The following is a 19273-nucleotide window of genomic DNA, read 5'->3' on the forward strand; positions in this document are numbered from 1 at the left end:
TTTAAAAAATTAATACATAATCCATTGATAATAATTTCCAAAATTTACAATGTTCTCAAGTTTTTGATTGCCAACAACTAAGTTTTCAAAGCATACAAGGCAAAATAAGAACATAATGAAAAACAATTTAAAATTTAAAATTCCTATCTTCATCACCTCTGCGCATATGAATCGCACAACCTTTCATGATGGTAAACAACCTTGAGAGTTTTCTAGAGATGGAACCAGCATAGACAAACAACACGGCAGGAGCATTATTAGTCCAACACCACTCCACACAAAGAAATGTAGCTAACTGCTTACTGCCTAAGCAAAGACATTGTCACTGAAGTAAGCAATGCTTCGCAACACTAAGCTAATACGAGTCTTTCGGCCTTATTAGCACTTGCAACATAGAGAGTAAGCTTTCAACCTTAAATATGAAAAAGAACTCCTGCCAAAAAGAATAAAAATTTATCCTTCAACACATGACAAGGCAAAAACTCTCTGCAAATGGAGTTATATACTAGTATCAAGTGCATGCAATCCAAAAATCATTATAAAACATGTAGTTTCAAGCCTCCATCATGCACCATACCACATAATCAGTAGACCACATTTCTACATTAGCAAGAAACATAGAGTATACCTATATATACCTCTAGCTAGTTAAATTTAAAGAATCGCTAGCCAGGCTACTTACTTGGAAATATAGTCTAAAATGGTGGAGTCCCATAAGGAATTCATAACAAAGAAAAACAAGGAAAATGTTCTCTACCATTTTTGGCGATAGATAATCCAGAGTTCCACACATGGTTTGTCTTTAGTGTGTTGAGTGGACTGACAATCCAGCAAAACACACTGACAACACTAATTTGACCATTGCTTGTTACAAGAACAAATACACAAGTATCTAATTATAGTACTTTAAAAGAAAGAGCTACGCATGTACCTTCTTTTATAATCAGGATTGCACATAGTAAACCAATATTAAATTAAGGAAAAAAGATGAAAACAATTGAGTTAAATATCATTAGATAGACATACCATACCATATGATGCTAAAAGGTTTACAAGCTTATTGAAGTACTAGCCATGCAGCCCGACCTGTGCCCGGGCCTGTTATTCTTAAACCACTACACCATAACAGCTTTTTTGTGACACTGGGTTTTTCTCGTTTGTGACGCCAAATTGGCGTCAGTATTTTTGTGACGGCATTTTGGCGTCACTAAACTGCTAAAGCCGTCACCAATAATTAGAGAATTATTTCAATTAAATGTTGTGAAATTTTACTAAATAAAGTGACGGCAAAAGAGCGTGAAGAAAGAAAATTACAATTAAGGGACCGTGTTTTCTCGGAAAAATTACGACCCAAACGCTACTCTCTCGCCCCAGTGCCTATCATCTATCTTATCTTCTTCACCACTCTCTCTCAACTTCCCACCACTACCTCTGAAAAAGATATATAAACCTAGAAATGGTGGTTGGTCGGTCACCGTGAAACGATTGAAGTATTTAGATCTAAAGCTTCGAAATTTCTTTACTGTCAAACCATTAAATGATTGAAGTATCCGAAGGCAAAGACGCTGAAGAAGGAGCTTGAAGATGTGATTGATTTAATGGAGAAAGGTACTGACGCCATGAAAGTTTGTGATTAATTTGAAATCAAGTTAGGGTATTCAAATTTCTAATTTACTTAGTTCATTATTCTAGTGTAATCTAGTTTGAATTCATTAACGTGTGGTGTGAAAAAATTGTAAATTTACTGTCGTGATTGATTGAATTCGGTCAATTTATGTTTACTTTCGTGTTATTGGATGGAGGATTTTTTTCATTTTGTGGGGAAAAGTTTGAACAAGTTTTGCAGTTGATTTACTTTTTTCTTATTTGCTTATAAAAATTGTTTCTTTTTTGTATGGTTGGGTATTCTGAGTGGTGTTTGTTTAGTTCTAAATGGATTTCGTTTTGGATTTTTTGGAGCATTTCAAAATAATCATTCTACGTTATTTTGGTTGCATTTCCGTTGGCTATCAAGAACAAGAAAGATGGGGAGTGGTCGTTAATTAAGTTGGAAGAAGAGTTTAGACTATGTAGAAGAGGACCAAGTGATGGACATAGTAGTGCCAGCATCACTGTTATCAATTCCTCTACCTCAAACACCAAAAGAACCTATGGAGTTCTTATCAAGATCATAGAGTATCTCTGTTGAAGAAATCTCAAAAGCTCTTGCTCGCAAATAGAAACCGTTTTTTGTGGACATGCCCCTCTTTGGAAATGAAGAGATGGTTGATGCACCACAATATGTAAGATCGATTTTTCCTTTGTCTAACTGTTTGTCTTATTGATCAGTGTCATTAATATCATGTATGACTTCTCCATTTTTTGTTATTTTCATTATATTAGATAAGAGAACCACAGCATTGCCGAATCATTTACTAGCAATGTATAACTAGTCTGTATTGCACTGACACTTTTAATTGTTCGAATTTATTATAACTTAGTCACCACTTCAAGTTTAGTGAAGATACCAGTTTTGGTTTCAAATAGTTGAGGGCTATGTCTGCTATGTTTCAATACTCTACGCTGCGGCGTTAACATTCGCCCAATACACAAATGCAATATGTATTAATTAAGAGCTAGTTATCCCAAAATCATCATGAAGTAGTTTGACAAAGTTTATGCAATGTTTCACTTCTATCGCTTTTGTAATTTCTATACTAGTCTTCTTGTAGTTGCTAATTCGAACTGGACTTATTATTTATTTATTTTTTCTTAAAAAATATCTTGAAGAAATCTGTCCAGTGTGCTCACATAATGTGAGATAACACGGTGCAATCACTCTGCTGCAGTTATGCAAACCGGTTAATATGGTTAACACCAGGAGAGCTAGTTCTGTTGGAAAATGGTTTCATAACAAAGAGTTTAGGAACAACAACAACAACAACAAAGTTAAAAAGAAAGAGAGAGCACGCGTTGATAATGCTTGAGTACATCTTTGCCTTTAAGCGCCGGGCCGGAGTTCTTCGCGGTGTTGGGTGATGTGGCTGCAATGAGAACTCCAATAACTCAAAATGGGAGCAGCTGTGGCATCAGCTACGGAGCTCTTAGCATCACATTGTCTTGAAATTGCAGAATCAGCCGGTCTGCGATCATGATCGGGTGGCTTCGCTTGTAAGGTCGGCTGTTGGTGTTAGAACCCTGGGATCTTATGACTCTATCTACTGCTGCAATTGGGTAACTCCGCTTAATTGCTTAGTCTTGCTTAGTCTCTTGTGGACTTTTCTGAACAATTATGGCATGTAAAACTTCTCATTTTATTGAAGAAAAGCACTGCCTTTGTGAATGCTTCACAGCTTCAGTAATGGATAATTAACTGGTAGTACAATTTTCTATTGCTAAAGCTTTACGAGGAGTTGCTGCGCTGAAAGCAAGACTGCCAAAAGAAGCAAGGAACAATGCAACCATTATTCCCTATGATAACTAGGAGTAATAACACTTAAAAGTCAAGCCCATTCTGTAGAGCTTTGGAATAATAGCTAGGAGCCTATTATTATTAATTTAAATACTCTTGGTAAATTTATTTTCATACAACGTCTAAATAAAGTTGGTTTTTGAGTAATTAAAGTTTTTTTTTCTTTAATATTATTTGTTGTTGTTTTTTTTTTATTATTTATTTACTTTGTTTGTTGTATTCCCTGGGTGATGGTTTCAACTTTACCGTTTTTTATTTGGGAATCGATTTTTTAGAAAGTCAAGAAAAATAGCTAGACGTAAGGGACAGGAATATATTTTCTGAATGAGATGGAAAAGCATAATTTTAAACTTGAATGTTGTAGTTAGCTATTCCATGATACAAACATTAATGCTAAAAACAAAAAAAATTGGTTACTTTGTGTTTGGGCCCGAGCAATGAACTGGATAAGGAATAGCAATAACTAGATTATTTTGTTTGGTTGGCTTAAAAGATTATGGGTTTCACTAATCACTACAAATTCTAGTTTTGGAGCTATTTCATCTCGGTATGAAAAAAAAAGTAACTGCTTCTGTTTTGGAATTATAAATTCTCATAGCCCATATGGAAACTCAATATACTATTGCATTGACATTGCTTCATGCATACATATTACGGATTTGCTGTTTTAACACGGTTTTGTGATATTTATTTCGTCAATCTATTATTATTTACAAAACCTCTTATTTACGTTGCAAGTGTAGAAATTCAGCAAACATTGCAGAAGTTATGATAAATGTGTGGATGGGTTTGATCACCACCATTGTCGGGTAATTTAATCAATGTGGATACGTGATAAATGTATATTATCTGAATAATTGATTGATCAGAATATATAAGTGATTAACTCTCCAAATTATTTGCATGCAGTGGCTTAACAATTGTGTTGGGAGAAAAAATTATGTGACCTTTATATCACTTATGGCTACAAGTCTCATTTGGGTATGCATCAAAGCTATGTCATCTTTCTGCGTGTTTAACTGAGGCCTTGCTTGACTTTTTATAATTGATGGCCCTCATGTTTTGCGTTTCAGCTTGTGATTGAAGCTGGTGTTGGTATTGCTGTTCTTGTGAATTGCTTCGTGCATAAGCATGATATGAATAGGCAAATAAAGGATAGGCTTGGAGATGGTTTCTCTCGTGCACCATTTGCAACTCTCGTGGTATATCTCCTATGTCAAACACCTTGAATTTAAGGTACCCTTTGTATAAACAAGAATAAAAACTATTTGATCGCCTATGGTATACACACGCCGCATGGGCCCTTCCCACGGAAAGAAAGGGGGGGGTGTTTGATAGTATAAAATGTAACTATTTAAGTATTTAGGATAGCTTAGCTACTGCAATCTATGGAATAAGAGGACCTGAATGGAGAAGGAAAACCACTATTTTTAACTGACTTAACCACAAACCTTGAAGCCTTGCAATAGCGTATTTGAGTTTCAATTTACTATACATATTTTGCAAAACTAGATCTTCTCCTGTAGCTATTAACCACATTGACACATATATAGGCCGCACATGGGAGATCCAAGTCAATTTACCAAAAGACAACTTCTTCATCGTCACGAGGCTTCGCTACTGCATTCTTATAGTCTCTCAAAAGTTCTTTCGAAGACGTAAACTAAATATTAAGATCTTGTTGGATTGTGTTTTATTTTCCAAGTTGGAATATGGGTTCAGTACAAGACTATAGATTGTTATTATCCTAGCCTGTCTATTCATATCCTTTTTACTCCATTTACATATGTATGAACCTGGAAGTTTACAACTTAGTGTTGTGTGTTCAAATTGATACGATCATGCTCATCCTTAAACATATAGTTTTTCAGTAGGGCGAGATCCAAACTTGATAGTTTAACCATTTAATTTACATTATGCCTTATGCAGGCTGTTTTTTCCGCGGTTTCGTTGTTGGCTTGTCTACCGTTGGGCAAACTTTTCTTTTTTCACATGATACTGATAAGAAAGGTTTGGGGCGTAGAACACCTGTGAATGGAAATTTATTGATGCAATGATAAGCCTACTTGGAGTCTAACTTTGTGGTTTGTTTTTTCCCTTGCTCTTCACCCACGGGTATAACAACCTCGAAAGTATGTTGTGGCAATGAGGGCCATGAGTGAGGCACACGGTGGAGCATCCGTAGATGAAATGCCAACTCTTCAAGATTCTCTCCCGTGGTCCGCTACAACCGGCTTAAGTGGAGGGAGGAAGTTCACTGGTCTGCAGTACAAGGGTGCACGGTGTACACCTACACCTTCAAGGGTTTTGTGGATTATCGGTATAATCCTCAAAATACACTATATATTTTCCTAAGAACCATTATGTTCAAAGATAGAAAATGTGACCACGTAATACAAGTGTCGGTGCATTAAGACTGAGTGGATTGCTGCTGCTAGTGGTGTCGTTGCTGGGTGCCTGCGTGCTGCTGCTAATGGTGTCGGTGCTGGGTGCCTGTGTTGCTGCTGGTGTCGTTCTTTGCCCTGCTTGCTGCCATCGGGTGTTGATCTTTGCCCGGGTGCCTGCTGCCGCCGCTCTTTGGTGTCTACTTGCTTCATAGACCTGCTAGTGCCTGCTGCTGCTGGTGTCGCTGCTAGTGCCCTTGGTGTTTAGTTCTTTTGTGAAGGGCTAAGTATCAAAAGCCGTTGGTACTTAAGTCAGGATGGCCTTACTGTTTCTGGCAACTGTTTCCGCAGAGTACGCGATGTGAATCCGAAACAGGCAAAGCATGTGGCATTGGTTTGTCTCGCCTTGAAGAATGGAGGTGGTCCATATTGCAACAACTTGGGCACTTTCTAATAAGACTTTCTTTCTAGGTAGCTAGTTGTAAACACAATGTAATATAGTGTAGTACTTTCGCTTGGGAAATATAAGTATTTAGTCTTGCAAGTGATTTCATAATTTGAAAGGGATGGAAATAATACTATATATTCTTGAATGGGATTAACGGTATAATTTTGTATTCTATAGAATGGATGGTGTTTTAAATGAGTTCTTTTATAGGGTGCAAGACTTTAAGGTGGATGTATAGCAACCAATTATTATTTTATTTTTTTCTAAAATATATTTTGTGACGCCAAAACGATGTCACAAAATTTGTGACGCCTAACACTTTGTGACGCCATTTGGACGTCACAAATATTTGTGACGCCATTTTGGCGTCACTAATTTGTGACGTCAAAATGTCGTCACTATATTTTGTGACGCTATTTTGGCGTCACAAATTAGTGACGCCAAAATGGCGTCACAAATATTTGTGACGCCAAAATAGCGTCACAAAAATAATTGACGCCAAATTGTGACACCATATTTGTGACGCCAAAATGGTGTCACTAAAATTATTTGTGACGCCATTTTGGCGTCACAAAACAGTTGTTTTGGTGTAGTGAACCCATCATGTCTGGGCCTATATTTAAGGGAAGCACTTGGAAGTTTAACATATCCATATCCAATAAGTAATACATATCATGATCCATTAACTAATCCATATCCATATCTATTAACTAATACATATCCATATCTATTAACTAATACATATCCATATCCATATCCAATAACTAATACATATCAATTAACTCTTATGCGTACATTTGAAATAATGAAATAATGTGTAGCTTTGTTTTTTGTTTTAGCATAACACATGAAAGGACAATTTTAATTTATATTAAATTAGAGAGCAGGCCAAATTCAGGGTTAGTTTGGTAAGAAGGTAAGTAATTATTTTTTAAATAGGGACTATTTTAAAAACTTTGCTGATGTGGCTCACTATGAGCATCTTGGGAGAAACGGATATTAATATAGGTAGGAAAAGGCCTTATGTCATCCGGCCCGACACTAGCAACTTTGGATCAGCTCAAGATAATCATGTGAATGGTTCTGGAACATACATACTACAAACACTAAACAAATGAATAACAAGATTGCTTAAAACATTATTGGTTAGATAATTGTGAAGCTAATGATAGATGGTTGGTTGTTGAATGAATCTAACAACAATCCAGTTGGTTTAACACATAAACCACAACCTGTTAAAGCAAGTCGAGCATTAAGACTAAAATGCGTCTTAGAACCATAAAGTACTTCAAAATAAAAATATAGATATCCACCCAACATTTTCTGGTGCCCATCCTATATAATTGTAAGGATTTCAGAAAAGAAATGATAAAAGAAGAACGAAGACAAACATGCACGATATATCACAGGACAGCAATAAAGAGTTCTTCTAGAAGTTAACTCACATTGTCTCCTCTGGAAAGTTTTCCTCCAAATAGTAGCAGCATAGAATCAGATATTGCAGTTGAATCCCGCAGGAAGACTGAGTTTACTTTCACCTTCTCATCAAATACTAGCCAGGGATATGGAATGTTCGACTCACGACCATTAACTGAGTTCTACTAAATACAAGAAGGCGTTCAAAATTAAGAACTTGAGAAAAAAAAGAACCCACTTTTGTGCAATTAAGTACCTTAGGCAAGAGAAGATGAGGAATATCTAAGAAATGCAGCAATGCACTTGAGATAAGCATGCAGAAATAAATAAATAAATAAACAATTGCAGCTCGACATAAAAAATAGACATACATAGGATTTCTTTCCATCGATTCTTAATCGTACTTATTTCTGAGTAACCACCAAAAAAAGAATGTCCCAAGTATCAAAGCACACAATGTGCCTTGGATAAACACGCAGGAAAAGAAAAACAGTACAGCTGGAAGAAAATATGGAAAATAAACGTACTGAATAGAGAAGCACACGCCCATCCTCCATTATCTTCAATGATACTGAAGTTTCCTTGTTCTGTAAAACATACCACATCAGAATTTTATTGCAGCAAATTTTCAATGAGTGTATAGAAAAAAAATATGCATTGGATGAGGAAATAGAAAATTAATTTAGATGCAGCAAATTCCGTTTTCTTTTCTTTTTTTTAACAAGGCATGCAAGAAACTGAGAGATATAATTCACCAAGTTTGTTGTTTATCTATGAATTGAACTAGTAAATTGACGTACTGACTTATTTTATTACTTTTTGAATGGTCTATTTGTTGGGGATTATACCAATACCAATCGGTTCCCCCACTACACAGATAACTTGTATGAACACACTTCAACTCCAGATAAATCTCAAATATCAACTACAACCTATACTAACATGCCCAACTCGCTAAACAACTATTAACAACAGATAATAATGTAAAGCAGTAAAAGCAAATAAAACCACAACACAAAGATTTACCGTGGTTCGGCCAATGATGCCTACTTCCACAAGAGCCAGTTCTTAATAAAATGGGAAGGAAGATTACAATCTCTCCTTACAGTCTCTCACCTTACTAGATCACTCTTATCTCTTTACAGGGTTGTCTCTCTGTAAAGGTTCTCTTTGTTTTAGTCTGGATTCCAATCCTTCTGACTTGTTTGGTTCTGTTAGGTTAGGTTTTCCAAAACCTTGATTTTTGGTTTTATCTCCAAAAACCAAATTCGCGGATACTGTAGCAAGCCCACGAAAAAAAGACTGGCCTTGCGCTGCTCACTCTGAAGCGCCGAGTCGCTACCAAGACTGGAAGCCGAGCGCTGGCGGCTTCTTTGCTTTGAGCGGTCGCCTTGTTATTGAACTCGAAGCGAAAGTCGCTTTCTATCGAGGCGCTGGGCGCCGCCTTTCGATGCCGAATTGTCCCGTTTCCTGTCGACTCGGTTTCTCTCCTCATGTGAGGGATAACTCCAACAATCTCCCCCCGAGCGGTGGGGGGCTACCTCCATGCAATTGCCAAATCAACAGGAGGAGTGTGCTGCCATTCCGGCAATAGCACAACAAACATCAAACTTACCTTTCGGTAAGACTTTGGTCATCATATCCGACCCGTTCTTGTCGGTATGGATCTTCTCGATACACAAATGCTTGTCTTCGAGTACTTCTCTAATCCAATGATAACGCACGTGTATGTGCTTGGATCTAGAATGAAAACTTCGGATTCTTGCTCAAGTGGATGGCGCCTCGACCGTCACATAAACTACAAACCTGTTTTACGCTTTAGCCCTAGTTCGTCGAAGAACCTCTTCATCCATAGCAACTCTTTGCAACACTCAGTGGCTGCAATATACTCGGCTTCTGTAGTGGAGAGGGCAACACACTTTTGCAACTTAGATTGCCAAGAAACTGCTCCCCCTGCAAAAGTAACCAGATAACCGGAGGTGGACTTCATCGAGTCAACATCACCGCCATGTCTCGCATCGATGTAGCCTTCAAGTAAAGGCTTACTTCCACCAAAGCACAAACATGATTTGGAAGTGCCTTTGAGATATCTCAATATCCACTTAACACCTTCCCAATGCTTTTACCCGGTTTGGATGAAATCGCTTTTACCACCCCAACGGCGAAAAGCAATGTCCGGTCTAGTACACACCATGGCATACATCAAATCGCCCAATCATCGGATGCATAAGGAATCTTTTCCATCCGACTCTGCTCATGCTCACCCTTAGGACACATCTCTTTGGTCATGCGGGCCGCCACCAAGCGGACAACCGACCGGGTTTCGCTTGATCCATGTTGAATCTCTTCAACACCTTCTCAATGTAGCTTTCTTGAAAAGCCACAACTTTCCACTCTTTCATCACGGTGATCCGCGATCCCAAGTATCTGCTTTGCTTGACCCAAATCCTTCATCTCAAAGGACTTACTTAAGTCTTTCTTCAGCTTGGATATCTTGTTGATGTTTGGGCCAACTATCAACATATCATCCACATACACAGGCAATAGCCTGAAATGAAATCTCCATCCGAAATCTCTCAACAAACGCGACAATGATCTAAGCGGACTTCTTGTATCCTTGCTTCACCATAAAGGAGTCAAACTTTATGTACCCGCAATCTCGGTGCTTGCTTCAACCCATACAAGCTCTTTGTCGGCTTGCATACTAGGTGCTCCTTGCCTTTGACCTCAAACCCTCCGGGTCCATGTAGACATCTTCTTCAAGGTCTCCATGAAGAAAAGCTATCTTAACATCTAGCTGCTCAACCTCTAGGTTCATACTTGCGGCCATACCCAATACCACCCGGATAGAAGTCATCTTCACTACAGGAGAGAAAATCTCATCAAAGTCAATTCCTTTCCTTTGACCGAATCCCTTCACAACAAGGCGAGCTTTGTGCCTTGGGTGAGGATTGTTCTCCTCATGCTTGACTTTGTATATCCACTTATTCTTGAGAACTTTTCTCCCTGTGGGTTTCTCAACTAACTCATAAGTGTGATTCTTATGCAAAGAATCAATCTCGTCATGCATGGCCTTCAACCACTTTTCTTTGTCTGTACCTTCAAGTGCCTCTTGATAGTACATAGGTTCTCCACCATCCGATAGTAGCACGTACGTATGTGGTGGATACCTGGTTGAAGCTAGTCTCTCTCTGTCAGACCTCCTTGCCCCATCTGCTGGTGCGCCTCGGGAGGATGCACTTCGCTTGCTCGGTGGTGGTTCATGCATCTCATCTGCATCTTCTATACCAATAGGTTCTATCCCATCATGAGCAATAGGATTCTCATCATGAGCTTCAAACTCATGGTTCTCTGCATTCTCAATGCCTTCTGGCCCGTTCCACGGTAGGAACTCTGGTTCTCAATCAACAAGATCATTGGTGAAAGCTTGTAGCTTCTCACCTCCTCAAAGTCTGCTATGGTTTGGTCTTCTAAGAACACAACATCTCGACTTCGATTACTTTCTTGTTAATCGGATCATAGAGTTTGTAACCAAACTTTTCATCTCCATAACCCGAAAAAATGCACCGCTTGGCTTTGTCATCAAGCTTGGATCTCTCATCCTTCCGGAATATGCACAAATGCCCCGCACCCAAATACCCTCAAGTATCCATAATCAACATCTCTGCTGACCATACTCTCTGCGGATAATCACTATTCGAGGCTTTCTTTGGTGACGGGTTGATCACATGCACCAGACAGACGCATTGCTTCTACCCAAAGAGCTTCTAGGTAGCTTAGAGTGAGATAGCATGCATCTTATCCTCTCTACAATGGTGCGGTTCATTCTCTCTGCTATTCCATTCTCATTTGCGGTGTCTTGGGAACGGTGCGCTCATGACGAATCCCATGACTCGGCAATACTCTTCAAATGGCCCAATGTACTCACCCCCATTATCCGAGCGAATACATACACTTCAACAACTTCCCAAATCTCTTTCCACCATCTTTGTGGAATTTCTCAAACACGCCAAGTACTTCATCCTTGGTCTTCGACTATAGGCCCATATCTTTCTTGACGATCATCAATGAATGTCAGAAGTCACGAAACTCCCCGGTGGGACTTCACTCTCATAGGACCACATAAGTGCGTATGCACTAGTTCAAGGCGGTGTCCTTTCGTGAGACGGGAATCTTTGGAAAGACACCGTGTTGCTTTCCTACCAAACAATGAGTACACGTTTTAAATGTGTACCTTTAATGTCCGGCATGGCCTTTTGCTTAGCAAGAACTTCCATCCCTTTTATGCCCATGTGACCGCGGTCTCTTGTGCCATAGTTCGGATGAAGCTTCTTCTTACGCGCGTTAAACTTCGCTTTACACAAAACTAGCCCTGTTTTGTAAAGAGAGCAAGTTTTCTTTCCTCCGGCTCGCTACAATGGAACCTCTCGGTTAGTTTCCATACCCGTTACCAAACGAGTTTACAAAGCCATCATCATCTAATTTCCCGGCCCGAAATTAGGCTTAGCCGTATGTCGGGGACATGTCTTACATCCTTGAGTGTCAAGGTGTAGCCGACATTTGTTTCTACATGAACATCTCCAATGCCTATAATCTTGAGACTCCATCATTACCCATCCTTACTTCACCATATTCACCACGGTAGGTAGTGAAGAATCCCCTCTTGTCGCGGTGTGACGTGATAGGATGCTCTCAGTATCTATCACCCACTCGTATCGACATGAGGTACTAAGACAAAGACACACCACACCGACCTGAATTCCACTGGGTCGCCGACTAGTGCGGTAGTATCTCTGCTTTGTGTTTCCGTTCCTCGCACCATGTCTTCATGTACCGCGGTTATTCTTCTCATCCCTCTTCGTTCTTTCTCGCACTCATATCCGAAGTGGCCTTTGGTGGCACAATAGTAACATTGCCTCTCTGCCTTAGGAGTTCTAGCTTCACCCCTAGATTTATTACGTCATCACCTCTAGAGCGAGATGGTTTTCTCTTCACCTCTCCCCGTTTCTCGTGAAAAGATCTCGAGTGAGAAGAGAGTGCTTCTTTGCACTCCTTCTAGTCTCCTCATTCAACAAAGATGTGGTAGCCATCTCCATGGTAACAATTCCATCCTTGGTCGCTCCATGTAGAAATTGCTAATGTCTCCCAACTTTCGGGTAGAGCCTAATAGAAACAAAGCCTCAACTTCGTCTCCCAAATTGATCTTCATCAAATGCATCGATTGATGATATTACGTACTTCATTAAGATGCTTTCGGACATTGAAGAACCTTCTTGGTACTTCGTTAATGCGCAAACTTCTTAACGACTAGCACTTTGTTTCCACCGACTTCCTCTCATAAAGGTCTTCGAAGTTTCTTCCATAGGTCAAGGTCGTAGTCTCTTGGGCCACATGGTGAAAGACAATCGCCGTCTATCCATTGTCGAATGTACCCAATAGCTTTTACGTCAAGCTTTTTCCATTCAAATCATCGGTCTTTTTCGGTTTTACTCCCTCATTCTCAATGGGAAGTGCCAAGTCCTTGCAGTATAGCAAGTCTTCCATCTTGGCTTTCCAGATGGTGTAGTTCTTCCTATTCAGACTCATCATACGAGTGTTCACGGAATGGTCCATCTCTACAAGTTATTTAACCTCAAATCTTCTCTTAGGAATTTCGTCAAACACCTTCCGACCAAGATTCGGATAACACCCTAGGCTATTCTAACCAAGGCTCTGATACCACTTGTTGGGGATTATACCAATACCAATCGGTTCCCCACTACACAGATAACTTGTATGAACACACTTCAACTCCGGACAAATCTCAAATATCAACTACAACCTATACTAACATGCCCAACTTGAACTCGCTAAACAACTATTAACAAATGATAATAATGTAAAAGCAAGTAAAAAGCAAATAAAACCACAACACAAAGATTTACCGTGGTTCGCCATGATGCCTACTTCTTCCACAGAGCGGTTCTTAATAAAATGGGAAGGAAGATTACAATCTCTCCTTACAGTCTCTCACCTTACTAGATCACTCTTATCTCTTTCTGAGGGTTGTCTCTCAGTAAAGGTTCTCTTTGTTTTAGTCCGGATTCCAATCCTTCCGACTTGTTTGGTTCTCATTAGGTTAGGTTTTCCAAAACCTTGATTTTTGGTTTTATCTCCAAAACCAAATTCGCGGATACTTTGTAGCAAGCCCACGAAAAATAGACTGGCGCTGGCGCTTCACTCTGGCCTTAGTCGCTGAAGACTGGAAGCGAAGGCGGCGCTTTCACTTTGAGCTGGTCAGCCTATGTTCTTGAACTCGAAGCGAAGTCGCTATCGAGCGGGCGCTATCTGCCTTTGTCGCGATGCCGAATTGTCCCGTTTCTGTCCAGCTCCAGTTTCTCTCCTCATGTGAGGGATAACTCCAACACTATTATGAGTCTCTTCAAATGAACCCAACATTTCTTAGCGCGTGTTTGAATCAGGGAGTTCAACTTTCAGAAAGTGTCTCCATATACTTTTTGTATACTCCCAAAATATATGAGACTTTCAAGTTGATAGGACTGGTTTCGTACTCCAACTCCCTAATCTTGAGCAGTTCCGGCTCATCAGTAGAAATATGATAAGTTTCAAATCCTAAGAGTAGGGAGTAGAGGTAGAGTTAGGATGTAACTTGAACTTGAGCAAGTTAAAAAGAGCTAAAAATGTACCTAAAAATCCCAACTCCAGAAGTTGGTTTCAAACACAATCCTTAACTACAATGCTTAGAAAAGTCAAAGATCATGAACAAGACATTTGCACATGGAACTTCAGTTTTAAGAGAAATAAACCACCCATCATTCATTACTTCCACTCTTCCAGTTTGGAGCACAAGTCAAAATGCTATTGCTGGAATATAACAGGTACTTCTCCATCAAATGAAATCCAAATTCCTAATTCCATATAGTAGTCTAATGATGTGCAAGAATAAGAACCCAAGTCAGTTGAATACATTTCTTTGATGTTACACTCACTAAAAATTTGTGGAAGATGAAACCACAGAAAATTATTAAAAAAGTACCCATCATGTAACTTAAGAAAACGTAATAAAGCATCTAAAAGCTCATTAAAGTAAATGCATTGCCATTTGCCACAGTTAGTAAACAGTATCGACACACAGCAGACAAGAACAAACAGACAAAAAGTAAAAACTTACAGGGAGAGACCCACCACAACTGAGCATATTCCTAGAAAAAGACCAGCACATATAACAGCACGGATGAGAGACCCATCATTGCTCCACAAATTGCAGATGTGAAGATCGTCGTCTACCACGCCAGTATCCTTGAGGATACAAATGAATTCTTTCCTAAGGGAATCAATAGCTTTTAAAGTTAGAGAGGATAGGAAGTTCTTCCAACAATAATCAGGTCCAGAATACTCTCTTTCAGCATTTTTCCAACCTTTATAGGCACGAATTAGTGCAAGGTGATCATTGTAGTCCCTTGCAGCGAACCGGGCCTTCGCATGTTCAGCAAGCTAAAGAGAAAAGGTAACAACTTGTTTATTGTACCATTAACATAAGGAATCTTTATTGCTCAAGCATAAAATTTTAGTGGATTGCTTTTTAAGAGAGCACCATTGCATAACTCAAATTTAAAGCAAACAACCATCCCAAAGACACAATCATTACAAACTCACCATCAATATTTCTTTTTGTAGCAATCGAAAACCCAACTCAAACTATCCTATTATAGAAGATAATGTAATATAATAGACCACAAGTCAGCACAATAGACCACAAAAAAGAAAGACAAACAAAACTAAGTTATCCTATTTGTCATAATTTCGAACTCTACAAACCCAAGTTTCTAAGTTTTAGAAACATATCAAGCCCAAATCAATTTTAGCAGAGAAAACATGAGAATCAACTCACCTGAATCAAGTCTGGTCGAAATCAAGGCATGGCAATCAAGGCAAGGCAAGTCTAAGTTATCCTATTTGGTATACAGGTGTTCATGCCTATAGCAAGGCAATCAAGTCTTTATAAGATATTATGAATTATCAAATCTAAGGTAGACAACAACTTCAACAATGATTATTATGAGGCCTATCAAGATAAAAAATGTAGCATCGATTAAAAAGAACAAAAATTGGTACTCTATAGTCTATATTGAAACTTAAAGTACCAATGCAAATGTATCGTCGGATAAAATGAGAACTGCAATTCCAGAATTTGAACATAAGACCAGAATAGACATTAAGGCACAGTTAAACAAGCCTCATGAAAGATAACTAAATACATATGGTATTGCTTACATAATGGTCGTAGAAGCGGGAACGATGCCTCTGACTACTGCCATAAGCAAACAAATACACAAAATATATTAACTACATGAACACGATGAGAAAATGAGTATATATTTAACCATCAAAACACTACTGTGTGTGCATATTTTAGCAAATAGATATGTAACACGTGGTAGCATCTTCGTAAGGCTCGGATATGGTCTTGGTGTGGGTAGAAAGTACCATAACACACTTCAAGTCTAAATCCTCTTACTTCCTAGGTTCGGAAGTGAGACAAGAAGAAGAGGTTCGTGGACTTTGGAACTAGATAGAGTTGTAGGTTCGTATAACCAACTCCTAACTATGAACTCTAAATCCGGAACTCAACTAATAGGTTCGGAGCAGGTTCGTGGGCTTTGGAACTAGTTGGAGTTGTAGGTTAGATAACCAACTCCTAACTATGAACTCCAAATCGAGCTCAACTACTAGGCTCGAGCTCTAACTACGACTCCGAACCTAAACATGTTTTTATGTTGTTTAAGTCAATAAAGGAGACCTATTTGACTTGGGAAACATGGGGCTTCTAGAAGAGTCAAGATGAGACTTAACAAGATCACGGTCTCCTAGTTAAACACTAATTGGGAAACCTCATCTATTCATCAAGGTGATACTTAACAAGAGACAGTTTCCTAGTTAAACACTAATTGGGAAATCTCATCTATTCTTATAAATAGAATAGTTGAACTACGCTTTGAGTTTGATTCCTATACACGGATAATCGTGGCGACTATTAAAAGAACGTGGTTCAACTCATCATCTTCTAAATCTCTTCTTCTTATTGATTCAATACTTCTAGTTGTTCTTTGATCATCAACAAAATATTTGTGTTTCTTGATTAGGAAAAATCATCACACAATTGGCCCCGTGGGAAACTATCTGAAATTGATTTGATTTCTTGGTCGAAATTTTTTCAGTTCTAAGTTCTCCTACCCACCGATTTTTTTTTTGGGTTGGTTGTTCTTTAAAAAATATATATATATTTTCTTCACTTTGATTCAAAATCATGGTTACTACAAGAGCCAATGTGAATCAAAGTAACGAGGGGAATAACGAGATCAATAACCCACATGTTACTTCTCAAAGACAATCTGAACGTAGAGGAGATCGTCGTTTTGGACAGGGTCGTGAAGAAAATGAGCCTAACAACGATACTCCCCAATCTGCCATAACCAACCAAGCCATCATGGATGCTGTGATGGCCGAACGTGGTCGACAGGAGGCTCGTTTGCGTTTCTTACAAGACTACTACCGCACGCAGGAGGGTCGTTCACCTCCAAGAGTGTTGCCTACTGATGGAAACGCGAGGGGGCAGTTCCGTCCACCGAGTCTCGACCCTGGTGGGTATCATAGCGACCAACCAGATTCGGATTATAATCCAGAATTGGATCCCACCCAACACTCGAGCTCACACGGAACTGACTTCTCTTCGTATTCAAGTTCTCAAGGTACGAGGGATGGACGTCCGAATGTGTTTGCCCAGAATCCACAACTATTAAGGTCAACCTCGGCACAAAGAAGACTTTCAGTTTCAAGGGAACCTTCATTGCCTCGGAATCCCTCAGTTCCCCGATCCAGTTTTGCAAACTCCTCCACTCGATCTCGAGAACCGGAACCACGTTATCATCAAGATGAGAACTATGAGAGTCTAGGTCTGAGGTACAACAATGAGAGAACTCAAATTCATGAACCGACTACTCTTGCACAACTCAAGGTGCAAATACTAGAGGAACTACGAGATTCGAAACCAACCAAGATGGATGAGTCAGTTGTTCGGTCAGCAATCGAGGGTGACATTGGAACCCCTTTTTCACGACATGTTATGAGTGGATACATCCCCCATGATTATAAACCACCGAAGTTCTCTAAATTTAATGGCAAAGGAGATCCAGTCTCTCATGTGCTCGGTTATCGTCAAGTAATGGTGGGTCTTTCTCACGAAAAGATCATTATTTGTCTTGTATTTTGCTTCAAGTTTGACGGACTTCGACACTCATCGGTACACGGCTACCCAGGGGCAGCATTCACGAGTTTAAGGTGCTATCCATCAATTTCATTGCAAAATTCAGTTGCAACCGACCTTACATTAAAACCGCTGATGCACTGTTTGATATGAAAATCCGAAAGGACGAGCGTATCAGGGATTTCACCAAAAGATTTAACGAGGTTCAATTGCATGTTGACAACGTTGATGAGACCCTCGCCATTGTGGCCTTTAGAAAAGGATTAGATCCCGCTTCTGGTCTATACACGTCTTTGAAGAAAAAGAAGCCTACAAACATGACAGAGTTGCAGGCTCGGATTGATAAGTATGCGGAACTAGAAGAAGACCTATTGGACAGGGACTCTTCTCATAAAAGAGTGATAACCAGTGTCACCTCCGCTCCTGTTGGTAGGAGTTCTGATAGTCATTATGATGATAGGAAGTCCGAGGAACCACAGTCGGACCACAAGTCAGTCGACAGGAATTCCTATCCAGATAAGTCCAAGAGGCAAAAGGTTAGTGACACGTCAGGAAGTGAGCAACTACCCCCGCTGGATAGGGACTTTACCACTTTAACTCATCTTTACGAGGACATCTTCGATGCCATCAAGAACAAGAACATGTTAAAGAACCCTCCAAAGATGAAACCCGGTGCTATTGGAGCTAGGAATACAAACGTATACTGTAAGTTCCATAAATAGGCCGGTCATGGAACTAAGAATTGTAGGTCTCTTAAACATGGAATTCAGGATCTCGTAGACCGAGGGTTACTAAATGAATATAAGGGTACTCCGATTCAGAATACTACCGCAATTCCTGACACCAATGTACACAATGTAGAGACAGGAACGGATAAGGTAGTGATTCACACGATCGCTGGGGGCAATTCTAAACGCCCATTTGAAGAGTTGAGTAGAGGGCAAAGGTACCAGGAAAGACAGGCGAAGCATTTGCGAAGCATTAACAATGTCACTTCCAAACCGACCAAGGAATCTAACTCCGCGGTTGTTTTCACTGATGACGACGCAAAAGGGGTTTTCTTTCCACACTCGGATGCGTTGGTTCTGTCCTTAAAAGTTGCTGGGTGTGATATGCATAGGATCCTCATCGACCACAGGAGTTCTCAAGCAGATATACTTTACTATCATGCTTTCAAACAAATGCCGATTCTAGAAACGGAACTTCATCCCGTGAAATCTTCTTTGTATGGATTTAATGGTGACATGGCCGATGCAGTAGGAGAGATTGAATTGACAGTCAAAGCTGCTGACGTCGCTCTAAATGTCAAC

General features: G+C 39.6%; 2 protein-coding genes and 1 long non-coding RNA gene across 8 annotated transcripts in view; 2 read left to right on the plus strand and 1 right to left on the minus strand.

Annotated features, from left to right (window-relative positions):
* LOC147514951 (DExH-box ATP-dependent RNA helicase DExH5, mitochondrial-like) lies at nucleotides 1-15429 on the minus strand. Of its 5 annotated transcripts, none has more exons than XR_015209750.1 (4): nucleotides 14386-15420; nucleotides 8227-8286; nucleotides 7729-7881; nucleotides 1-433 (listed from the first exon to the last, which is right to left on the minus strand). XR_015209750.1 is itself a non-coding variant. In XM_086585630.1 (4 exons), exons 1-4 carry the CDS (start codon nucleotides 14919-14921, stop codon nucleotides 356-358), a joined length of 342 nt encoding a protein of 113 aa, XP_086441756.1. In that variant the 5' UTR covers nucleotides 14922-15420; the 3' UTR covers nucleotides 1-355. The 5 variants fall into 5 exon arrangements, 2 of the variants coding, with proteins under 2 accessions (XP_086441756.1, XP_086441758.1); XM_086585630.1 differs by having other exon boundaries at nucleotides 14871-15420; XM_086585632.1 differs by lacking the exon at nucleotides 1-433 and adding an exon at nucleotides 3319-3412 and having other exon boundaries at nucleotides 14871-15429.
* On the plus strand, nucleotides 4330-5462 carry LOC147514952 (uncharacterized). Of its 2 annotated transcripts, none has more exons than XR_015213313.1 (3): nucleotides 4330-4432; nucleotides 4525-4687; nucleotides 5381-5462. It is a non-coding gene; the product is annotated as an uncharacterized LOC147514952 (long non-coding RNA). The 2 variants fall into 2 exon arrangements; XR_015213312.1 differs by having other exon boundaries at nucleotides 4525-4653.
* Nucleotides 15076-19273, plus strand: part of LOC147514953 (uncharacterized) — an 18366-nt gene continuing 14168 nt past the window's right edge. The window contains exon 1 of the mRNA XM_086592752.1: nucleotides 15076-15206. Within this exon, the coding sequence (XP_086448878.1) occupies nucleotides 15182-15206 (25 nt within the window). The 5' untranslated portion in view covers nucleotides 15076-15181. The remainder of the gene's footprint in view (nucleotides 15207-19273) is intronic.

Source organism: Coptis chinensis, chromosome 2, assembly GCF_015680905.1.
Source record: "Coptis chinensis isolate HL-2020 chromosome 2, ASM1568090v1, whole genome shotgun sequence".
Taxonomy (NCBI): Eukaryota; Viridiplantae; Streptophyta; class Magnoliopsida; order Ranunculales; family Ranunculaceae; genus Coptis; species Coptis chinensis.